Source organism: Marmota marmota, unplaced genomic scaffold (assembly GCF_001458135.2).
Source record: "Marmota marmota marmota unplaced genomic scaffold, marMar, whole genome shotgun sequence".
Classification (NCBI taxonomy): Eukaryota; Metazoa; Chordata; class Mammalia; order Rodentia; family Sciuridae; genus Marmota; species Marmota marmota.
The window spans coordinates 10,535,575-10,547,141 of NW_025999982.1; the positions used below are offsets into that span (position 1 = coordinate 10,535,575).

At 42.5% G+C, this 11,567-nt stretch overlaps 1 protein-coding gene across 3 annotated transcripts in view; it reads left to right on the forward strand.

Annotated features, from left to right (window-relative positions):
* Positions 1 to 9,609: 9,609 nt before the first annotated feature.
* Ptcra (pre T cell antigen receptor alpha) overlaps positions 9,610 to 11,567 on the forward strand; it is a 7,674-nt gene continuing 5,716 nt past the window's right edge. For 2 of the 3 annotated variants that reach the window (XM_048805331.1, XM_048805330.1), the window contains exon 1: positions 9,985 to 10,147. In XM_048805331.1, coding sequence (XP_048661288.1) covers positions 9,997 to 10,147 — 151 coding nt within the window. In that variant the 5' untranslated portion in view covers positions 9,985 to 9,996. Of the gene's footprint in view, positions 9,892 to 9,984; positions 10,148 to 11,567 lie in introns of those variants that run through there. The other variant, XM_015487742.2, reaches the window with a different exon arrangement.

Sequence of the window (11,567 nt, forward strand, 5' to 3'; positions counted from 1 at the left end):
CACAATAATCTTTCTTTTTTATCAGTACAAGAAGTGCACTCTAAAGTAATGATAAAAAGTAACTGCTTTCTGATGACCGTGTCTGCTTTCCTCTACCACATGCTTCCCCCATGATGTTCTGCCTCATCTTGGACCCAGAGCAATGGAGTTGGCCGTCTAGAACTGAGACCTCTGAAACCATGAGCTCCAAATAAACAATTCTTCCTCTAAAATTGTTTTTGTTAGGTCTTTTGGTCACAGCAGTGAAATAACTAACTAAAATAGAAATTGGTATTAGGAGTGCGGCCACTGCCATGTGATTCAGAAGCTTTTGGAGGTTTTTGGAATTAGTGGGAGGAATTTTGGAGAGTTTAGAGATGCAAGCTGGAAAGGTTTTAAATTGTTGTAAGTGGAACTTAATAAGCAATTCTGGTGGGAGTCCAAAAGACCAGAATGCCAATAGGATTATGGACAGTAAATCCATGAGGATTTAGAAGAGGGCTAATGAGGTTTCAGAAGAGGAGGACTCTATTGAAAATTGGAATAGAGGTGTTTTGTATTATGTTCTGGCTAAGAAATTGTCTATATTTTGCCCATGTCCAGAGACTTGTTGTGAGGTTGAATTTTTTTTTTATATACACAAAGAATTCTTTTTTTATTTTTTATTTTTTTAGGTGTAGATGGACACAACAGTATGCCTTTATTTTTATGTGGTGCTGAGGATCAAACCCAGGTCTCACCAGTGCTAGGTGAGCACTCTACCACTGAGCCACAATCCCAGCTGTGAGGTTAAATTAAAACATGATGTACTAATTAATCTCACAGAGGAAATTTCAAGGCAGCATAGCATTTGGATGGTGGCATGGGTATTGCTGACAGCTTTTAGCCAAATTTACTGTGTTAATCAGGAGTAGAAAGCAGAGCAAAAAGATTCAGGAAAAAAAAAACTTGAAGTTTGGCTAGAAAAATCAAGAGTAAAACTGAGGTAAGGAAGTTGTGGTTATTATTAAAGACTACAGGCACTAAAGAGATGCTAACTATGTTACCCACAGACAACAGAAAAGAAACCTTGAAAGCATTTCAGGAATTGGCAAGACCATACCCAAGTCAAGGCTCAAGGGTATAAAAGTAAAAATTCCTTTGAGAAGAGACCAATGGGGATGCCTTGCTTACACAGGGGTCCAGGAAGTTGCTTCACCATGCTTAACCACCCAGGCACTCACAGGCTGCTACAGCTATGATTCCAGGAGGCTTGGCTACTGCTCAAGATGGTGGCAGACCTTGGTACTGGTTCTGCAGAAATGTAAGGGATTATGGAGGCTCTGCCAAGATTTCAAAGGAAAGACTTGGAGGCCCAATAATGTGCAGCTGAATCAGAGTTCCTGTGGGTTGCTTCTGAGAGGGCAATACTTAGAGAAGTGAAAAGGAAGCCAAAGCTGCAGGGGTGACTGAGATTAAAAGACACCAGTACCATGGCATGTATGCAAAGGAAAGCCACAGGAACAGAGCAGAAACAAGCCAAGAGAGAGGCTGTGTGGACTTCAACCAGCAAGGCCATGGGGCAGAGTTACACAAGCCAGTTGGAGATAACCTCACAATGCCAAGTGCCCCAGATGCTGGAAATGGAGTTACAGAATTTGTTTGCCCAACTGGATTTCAGATTTGCTTTGGTCCCGTCCCTTCTTTATATGCCCCTATTTCTCCGCATGGAAATGTTTACTCTGTGCCTTTATATATTGGATATATATAACTTGCTTTGATTTTTACAGGGGCTCACACTAAGAGTTTACCTTGAGTCTCAGGAGATTTTGGAGTTGGATTTTTGAATAGTGCTGGAACTGTTAAGACTATGGGGACTCTACCAGGCATGGTGGTGCACACCTGTAATCCTAGCAATTCAGAAGGCTAAGGCACAGGGTCACAAGTTTGAGGCCAGCTTCAGCAACTTAGCAAGGCCCTAGTGAGACCCTGTCTCAAGATAAAAAAATAAAAAGGGCTGGGGATGTGGCTCAGTGATAAAGCACCCTTAGGTTCAATCTCCAATAACCTTCCTCCCAAAAAGAAGATTATGGGAACTCTTGAAAATAGATCAGATGGGGCTGGGGTTGTGGCTTGGCAGTAGAGGACTCACCTAGCACGTGCAAGGCCCTGGATTCAATCTTCACCACCACATACAAATAACTAAAATAAAGGTGTTGTGTCCAACTACAACTAAAAAAAATAAATATTTTTTTTAAAATAAATACTTTAAATATTAAAATATTTTTTTAAAAAAGAAAATGGATCAGATGTATTTTGCATTGTGAGATGGGCATGGCAATTTTTCAGTTCCATTATAATATCATGGGACCACAGCTGTATATGCACCTGGTCATTGACTGCAATGTTATCATGTGCATGCAACTGTATTTTTTCTTTATCTTTTTAACATTCACATCATAACACAGACATTTTTCCAGGTCATTATGCACTCATTAGAAATAATCAAGGCTTGGCTCAAGTATTATTTTCCAAAGCACTTTTCAGAATCTCTACCCCCAGGTTCATACTCTGCCTCTACGCACACACACACACACACACACACACACACACACACTCAGATGCACACACTTTTGCTCAGTTACTCCAAGTCACCTTCCTGTCATCCTCCCACTAACTGCTAAAAGTATCCCTTGTTTTAATATCCCCAACCCCAATTCCTGGCATAAACAGAGACCAATAAATGGTTTAGAATGAAAAAAAAATGGATATGGGCTGAGGTTGTCGCTCAGTGATAGAGTGCTTGCCTAGCACATGTGAGGCACTGAGTTTGATCCTCAGCACCACATTAAGTAGATAGTTAGGGCTGGGGATGTGGCTCAAGCGGTATCGTGCTCGCCTGGCATGCGTGCGGCCTGGGTTCGATCCTCAGCACCACATACAAACAAAGATGTTGTGTCTGCCAAAAACTAAAAAATAAATATTAAAATTCTCTCTCTCACTCACTCTCTTTAAAAAAAATAAGTAAATAAAGTAGATAGATAAATAAATAAATAAATAAATATGGATATTTAATGGGGCTGGGGTTGTGGCTCGGCAGTAGAGCACTTGCGTAGCACGTGTGAGGCTCTGGGTTCAATTCTCAGCACTCATATAAACAAATAAAATAAAGGTCTACCAATAACTAAAAAAAATTTTTAAATGGATATTTGACTGCATAATATTTCCTCATGTAGATGCACCATAATTTATTCAGCCATTTTCTTATCTTTGAACATGTAAATGATTTTTTTTAATTGTAAGTAACAGTGTAGGATTTCCTTTTTCCAGTGCTGGGGACTGAACCCAGACCTGGCACAGTGCCACTGAGCTACATCCCCAGCCTTAATTAACACTGTAGGATTTTTACTTGGTAAATGGAATGGCACCCCGTCAGAATTCCTGTAAGAAACTTCTATTTGACATTTCAGTACATACATAGGCTGGTCCCTGTTCGTCCTTTTGGTTATATTCTTCTAATTGGTATATCAGATTCGCAATCCATAATTATTTGGTAAAATTGGCAATCTTCTCTAACACACAGTTACTTTTCCCTGATTTTCCTTTTCACATCCCATGTGTCTCATATCAGCTTAATAAGGGTCTTTGGTTTTCTACCTGTACATATGGAAGAGGGAAAGGAAGGAATGACAGAGTGAGCACCTACCAGGTGCCAAGCGCTTGAATATGTACTCCTGTCCTGTCTTCAACCAGCCATAAACTGGGGAGGAGCCCAGGATCTCCTTGCTAGGCAGGTGCTCTATCCTTGAGCTACAAGTCTAGCCCTTTTATTTATTTTTTTAAAATATTTATTTTTTTAGTTGTAGTTGGACACAATATATTTATTTTTATGTGGTGCTGAGGATGGAACCCAGGGTCTCGCACGTGCAAGGCAAGCGCTCTACGGCTGAGCCACAGCCACAGCCACAGCCACAGCCCTTTTATTTTGAGACAAGGTCTTACTAAATTGCCGAAACTGCTCTTGAATTTGAGATCGTCTTGCCTTAGTCTCCTGAGTAGCTGAGATAATAGGCCTGTGCCACCACAGCTTGGCTGGTGTACTTAAAACTCTCCCAACAACCTTTGGGAGCTTTGGGGAGAGCGACCTGCAAACACATCGCCCTAGTGCATCCAGGGTTCATCATTGACTGCTGGAATATCTTCAGGGATGTAACTTGGTGTTTCTACAAGTAGGAGGCTCCAGGGGTGGAGCGCAAAGGTCGCTGTGCGTGTGCATCCCTATCCATCCGGGAAAGCCCTTCAGAATCCGCAAGACTGTGGGGGCAGAGGAAAATTCCCGGGGTCCTAGAAGGCGGGAACCTATGTGGGCAGCAGACAGAAAGCTTCCAGACTGACCCTTGGCCAGGGTCGCCCGAGCTGCCTTGGCAACTGGGAGTGTGTAAAAGGAAGGGTAGCTTTGGCACAGGGAGGCGACCGAAGCGGGCAGCTGGGAGGGAGGCGAGGCGCCCTGGGGAGGTCCTGAAACCTAGGAGTCCAGGGGGCTTTTCCCCCATCTGTAATGTGGTAACGGAGCTGGGAGGCACCTCCCCCGGCTGGAGGACTGGAGAGTCGTTAGGGACACCTGCCTCCTCTCTTCCCCCTCCCGGCGGGAACCCACCACCACAGCGCACCTGGGCGCAGCGGGGCCTGGGAACACGTGGAACCCGCGGCCTCCAGGCAGCAGTGGGAGGCAGGGTGGAGCGCAGCGGGCAGCCCAGGTTCCCTGGGGACGGTCAGGAGCGCGCGGCCAACGTGGTCATTAAAATAACCATCCCCGAGAGCTGGGGTTGTGGTCCAGCGGTAGAGCGCTCGATCCTCAGCACCACATATAAATAAATGAATGAATGAATGAATGAATGAATGAATGAATGAATGAATGAATGAATGAATGAATGAATGTATTGTGTCCAACTACAACTGAAAAATAAATATTAAAAAAAAATAAAAATAAGGGCTGGAGATGTGGCTCAAGCGGTAGCGCGCTCACCTGGCATGCGCGGGGCGCTCGGTTGGATCCTCAGCACCACATACAAATAAAATAAAGATGCTGTGTCCACCGGAAACCAAAAAATAAAATAATAATAATAACAACCATCTCGGCGCAAATGGATGAGGATGGCACCAGAATAAAGAAGTCAAAGATTCAAGAAGAAATAAACCTGTCTATATAAAAGACATTAACATGTAAAAAGGAACATTTCAGAAATATTGGGATCAGGAAGGATTAATCAATAAATAATCATCCCGGGATAATGACTAGCTCTTTGGAATAAATGTGTGCTTTAGATGCACAGCTTCTACCGTACACACACCTGGTAGAGTTAAAGTGGGGGTGGGTAAGGTTAAGCCAAACACGTACAAAAATACAATAGAAATGAGAGTGTGTTAATTCTCTAGAGGAAGGATTTCTAGGCTTAAAGGGGATGAGTAAATCCTACAGTGGATTGTTGGTTCATACAAAATAAAAAATTATAGGTTTGAAAAAAGTGGAAGTAGTTAATGAATTGGGAAACAGCTCCAGCAAGTGCAATAATACAAAGATAAATATGTAAAGTTGTGCTGTATGTGAAAATTTTATTCTGTATGTAAAAATTTTAACAAAACTAAGACAATGCAGTGCAGGAAATAACAAAATGGGAAAATGTTGTAATCAGGGAAATGAAATACTATTTTTATTTTCAACTGATTAAACTAGTTTGGGTGGGGTGGGAAAAGGTACTGGGGTAATCTAGGACTTTCTGCATGCTAGGCAAAGGCTCTACTTCTGAGCAACAAGATTTATTGATTTATTTTTTTTTTCCTTTTAAGGAATGAGAAATCCCTGTAGGATTGAATCATTCATTGCTGCGGAACATAATATAACGGATGTATAACGGAGAGCCTTAAAATACCTTACTGAAGCTTTAGATGCTCTGCATCACTAATCATTTAAGGAAGTACATATCAAAACCACAATTAGATACCACTTCATTCTATGAAGATAGCCAGTATCAAAAGGACCAGAAAATCAGATGCCGCAGTCCGGCTGCAACAAAATAATCGGGGGGTGACGAATAACTTGTGTACGTTGATACAGCAGGAGTAGGAGCCGTTTATTGCAGGACAGGAGCAGTATTTATACATTCCACACAGCTTATCTAATTAGCATAAACTAGATACATCAGTCAACCAATCAGGAATCTCTACACCTAATGGCTCGGTTTTGTTACTTCTCAAACCACTCCCTCTGACATTTTGCCAGGCACCATCCAGACTTGTTTACGAACTTTAACATTCCCCTGGCAAAATGCCAGGTGTTATTTTGACTTGTTTACAGACTCTAACAATCAGATAGGCTTGGTAACCCAAGACTGTAATCTTAACTACTTGGGAGGCTGAGGCAGGAGGATTGCAAATTTGAGGCCAGTCTTAGCAATGCAGTGAGACCCTGTCTCAAAATAAAAAAGGCTGGGGATGTAGCTCAGTGGTAGAGCACTCCTGAGTTCCATCAGAAAAACCCAAAGCAAAACAAAATCACAAATGTGGGTGAGAAAGTAGAGAAATTGGAATCTCTGTGCACAGACGGTAAGAATGGTAAAATGATGCAGCTGCTATAGCAAATGGTCTAGCTGTTCCTCAAACAATTAAAAATAAAATTGCTATTGAAGGGAAAGTGAGGAACGGGAGACGGGTAAGAGAGAAATGAAAAACAGACGGAGACCAGGCAGAGCTGACAAATAAAGTCCATCTCTATATAGGAGGGAGAGGCCTGGAGATGTTTGGGTGTTGAGCTTTTGTGGGGTGGGGGCTTGGAGTTGTAGCTGGGGCGCTATGGGATAGGATCTGGGGTGCTTGCCAGAGGTAGGCAGGTGGGAATAGCATGGTATTGGCTTAGGTTGATGGCACCATGGGGCTTTCCAGAATCAAGGGTCGTGTCCTGGGATTGGCTTACGGTTATGGTACCATGGGGTAGGTCACTAATTGGGGTGGGGAGAGTTTGGGTAAGAGGAAGTACAGGAAAGCAAAACTTATCTCATAAGGTGGTGGTTAACATTGGTTAACATTTAAGATGGCTGCTCAGATGTTAAATCAAGACCCTTAGAGCCATATGATCCAGCAGTTAATTCTGCTTTGGGGTTTATGCCCAGAATTAAATGCAAGATTTCAAAGAGATATACAACACTCATGTTCATTTTTTTTTTTTTTGTACCAGGGATTGAACTCAGGGGTCCTTTACCACAGAGCTACATCCCCATTGCTTTCTATCTTTGTTTTTTTCCTAGCAAACAAGAAGTAGATTTATTGAAAAAAGAGATATGGAGAGAGACTTCTCCAAAGAGAAGAAGTCCAGAGCTGGAAATTCCTTTCTATTTTTCATTTTGAGACAGAATCTTGCTAAGTTGCTGAGGACCTCATTAAATTGCTGAGGCTGGCCTTAAACTTGTGATCCTACTGCCTCAACTTCTGGAGTCATTGGGATTACAGGTGTAAGGTACTGTGCATCTAGCTTCAAACCTTCATTCATCCAACCTTTTTTTTTTTTTTTTTTGGTGGTACTGAGTATCAAACCCAGGGCCTTGTACATATAAAACATACTCTGAGCTATATCTCTAATTATTATAGATATATAATAATTTTTAGATATAAAAGAACATCTTTGTGTATCAATCTTTGTTCTACACTGGTTGAATATCTTACTTTCTCGTTACAGTATATGCCTAGATGGGGAATTTTAGGATCAAAATGACAGCTTTAGATAAAATTTAATGGAGTCGATTAAAATGACATTATAAAGAGTTTATTTTTAAAAAGGGCGTTTGAGCTGGGCATTGTGAAACATGCCTGTAATCCCAGTGACTTGGGAGGCTGTGGCAGGAGGATCTCAAGTTCAAGGCCAGCAGCAACAATTTGGTGAGGCTCTATCTCCAAATTAAAAACATAAAAAGAGCTGAGAATGTAGCTCAGTGGTAAAGCACCCCCCCTAGGTTCAATCCCCAGTACCTAAATAAATTAATTAAAAGGAAGTTTGAAGTTGAGCATGGTGGTGTCCCAGCTACCCAAGAGGCTAACTAGAAAGATCACTTGAGCCTAAGAGTTCAAGCCAACCTATACAACATATCAAGAACTTGTCTTAAAAATAAATAAATACGGGGTGGGGCTGTAGCTCAGTGGTAGAACGCTTATCCTAGTGCATGTGAGACCCTGAGTTCAATCCTCATCATCACATAAAAATAAATAAATAGAATAAAGATGTTGTGAAAAAATACAATGTAAATAAAAAGTTTTTATTTATAAAAGGATTTGGAGGCTGAGACAGGAGGATGGCAAATTCTAGGCTAGCCTCAATATTTTTCAAGGCCTTAAGCAATTTAGCAAGACTCTGTCTCAGAAATAAAGAATAAACTGGGCATGGTGGCACACACCTGTAATCCCAGCAACTGGGGAGGCTGAGGCAGGAGGATCGTGAATTCAAAGTTAGCATTAGCAATTTAGTGAGGCCCTAAGCAATTTAGGGAGACCCTGTCTCTAAATAAAATATAAAAATGGGCTGGGGATGTAGCTTGGTGGTAATGTACCCCTGGATTCAATCCACAGTACCTAAAAAATAATTTTTTAAAAAATAGGGTTAATTGGTAAAGCTCTTGCCTAGTATGTGTGAGGCACTGGGTTTGATTCTCAGCAGCACATAAAAATAAACAAATAAAATAAAGGCATTCTGTCCATCTACAACTATAAAAAATAAATAAATTGGGACTGGGCTTGTGGCTCAGTGGTAGAGAGCTCGACTATCACGGGCGAGGCCCTGGGTTCGATCCTCAGCACCATTTATAAATAAAATAAAGGCATTATGTCCATCTACAACTAAAAAAATAAATCAAAAATAAATAAATAAATAAATAAATAAATAAAATCTTTTAAAAAAAAATAGGGCTGAATGGGCTGAGGATGTAGCTCAGTGGTAAATTGCTTGCCTCAAATGTGTGAGGCACTGGGTTTGATCCTCAGCACCATACAAAAATAAGTAAAGATACTGTGTGTTTATCTACAACTAAAAAAGAATATTTTATTTTTTTTAAAAAAAGGGCTGAAGATGTGGCTCAGTGGTAAAGAGTCTGCCTGGCATGCATGAGACTCTGGGTTTGAACTCAGCACTATAACTAACTAACTAACTAACTGAATACATAAATAAATAAAATAAATAATGAGCCAGGCATCATGGTACATACCTGTAATCCCAGCATCTGGGGAGCCTGAGGCAAGAGGATTACAAATTCAAGATCAACCTCAAGAATTTAGTGAGATACAAAGGAACTTATTGAGTCTTTATCCCAAAATAAAAAATAGAAGGAAATGGAGATGTAGTTCAGTGGTAAAGCACCCCTGGCTTCAATCCCCACTACCAAAAAAAGAAAAAAGAAAAAAAAAAGTGAGGGCTGTGGATATAGCCTAGTGGTAGAATGTTTGTCTAGCATGTACGAAGTCCAGGCTTTAATTCTCAGAACCATTAAAAAAAAGAAGATAAATAAATAAACAAAGGCTTTTTTTTTTCCTTTTACACCATATAGCAAGAAGTCTCTTGGGTTTTTATTTTTATTTTTTATTCTTTGCCTATAAGGCCAGCCATCTGGAAACAGTTCAAGTCCTGGCTCTGCCATCTGCCAGCTGTGTGACCTGGGGCAGGTCACTCAATCTTTCAGAAACTCAGTTGCCTCACCCTCCAAATAGAACTCCTATTACAAATTCAAGATCAACCTCAAGAATTGATCCAGTGAAGGGCCAGGATGAGTCCCTGACATCCCTCCTGGTGTGTGTGACCTGTGGATGATAGTTGTCCTCTAGTGAGTCAGTGACTGGGAAAGGGCTTTGCAGACTGTGAAGTGCTCTTCAAACAGGAGAGAGCATGGAAGATGATGGGTGAGCAAGAGCTTTCTGTGGGAGTGGCCCCTGAGTTCCCTGGCCCCCAGAGAGGACTGGGATTGGGGGTGGGGAAACGGCTTAGCTCGTGGTGGAGCAGCTGACATGCAGCTGGGCCTGTGGCCTGGGAGGCAACCTCAAGGGTTGTTCCCCCCAGGCCTCAGGTCTGCAGCTGGCTTCTGCCTCCTCCAGTGGGCCATGGCTGGGCCATGGCTGCTGCTTCTCCTGGCCTTTGAGTGTCCAGCGCTGCCCACAGGTAAGCACCCCCTTCCACTGTGCATCCTCTCCGCCGCCCCCCCCCCAGGGTATGGATGGAATGCAAGGAGACAGGACAACAGCTAGTTAGCAGCCCGCACCCAGGGTCACACCAGAAGGCATCATCCCTTTCCCACTGGACTCCATCTCCCAGCCACCTGGCTCAGGGGCCCCCAAGTCCTGCCCTGGAGGAGTTGATAGGGAAGGCAGTCCCTCTTGGAGGGATGGAGAAATAAGAGCAAACTGGATGGTGTCCATGGACGTTGGGGGTTAGTGGAGCCAGGACCGTGTTCCTTGGTAGGAAGTGATGGTAATGGGACAGGGGCAACACTGTGAGGCTCTGTGCTGTCCTTTCTGCCCTCACAGTGCTCCATTCCTATAGGGCTCAGGGTGTCTCAGGTTCCCTTCCAGCTCTCCCCTTGCCAGTGGTCTCAGGAGTGGTTCCAAGGCTTCAGTGACTTGCCAGGGTGTTTATCCTCAGCCCTCCAAAGATCAAGGCTGGAGCAAAGGGCTCTGGTTTAGGGGAGAATTCTAGCTTCATCTGGAATCCTGGGCATATTTACATAAGGGAAAAGTCCTTGACCTTTGAGTGGGAGAGTCTACTTGATCTAAAGCTAGATCCCGGGGTTTTACTGGTATTCCCTCCCATAGGGAAAAAACAACACCATGTGGAACAGAGAGCGCCCATGGCAGGAGGCCTGAGCTGTGGGAAGGAAGCAGCTAGGGTGAGGAGGAACAACCCTGGGAGGCTTCACAGAGGAGGTGGAAGCTGCACTCAATTTAAGAAAGTCTTTATTTGTGCAGCTGAGAAGGTTCAGAAAGTTGAGGGTCCTGGGGCTTACTCTCAGCCTTCTCTATTCCCTTTGTTTGCAATACCCTAGTAATATTAATATAAATAATAATAAAACCAAAATGTAATTTGGTAAAATAATAATACCAAAATGTATAAATAATAATAATAATTCCTAGGATCTTTGGTCTTCACAATATTTTGCTGGGGTGGTATTATTAACCCTGTCTTACCACTGAGCTACATCTCCAGCACCCCTGCCTTTTTAAATATTTTTTAGTTGTAGATGGATACAATATCTTTATTTATTTATTTTTATATGGTGCTGAGGATCAAACCCATTGCCTCCCACACGCGAGGCAAGCACTCTACCACTGAGCTACAGCCCCAGCCCTCCCCAGCCCTTTTTATTTTTGTTTTTATTTTGAGACAAGTTCTCACTAAATTGCTGAGGGACTCTCAAAAGTTATTGAGGCTGGCTGGGAACAGGAGTATATGCCTGTAATCCCAGAGGCTAGGGAGGCTGAGGCAGGAGGAGCACGAGTTCAAAGCCAGCCTCAGAAAAAGCAAGACAGTAAGCGATTCAGTGAGACTTTGTCTGTAAACAAAGCCAAAAAAAAAAAAAAAAAAA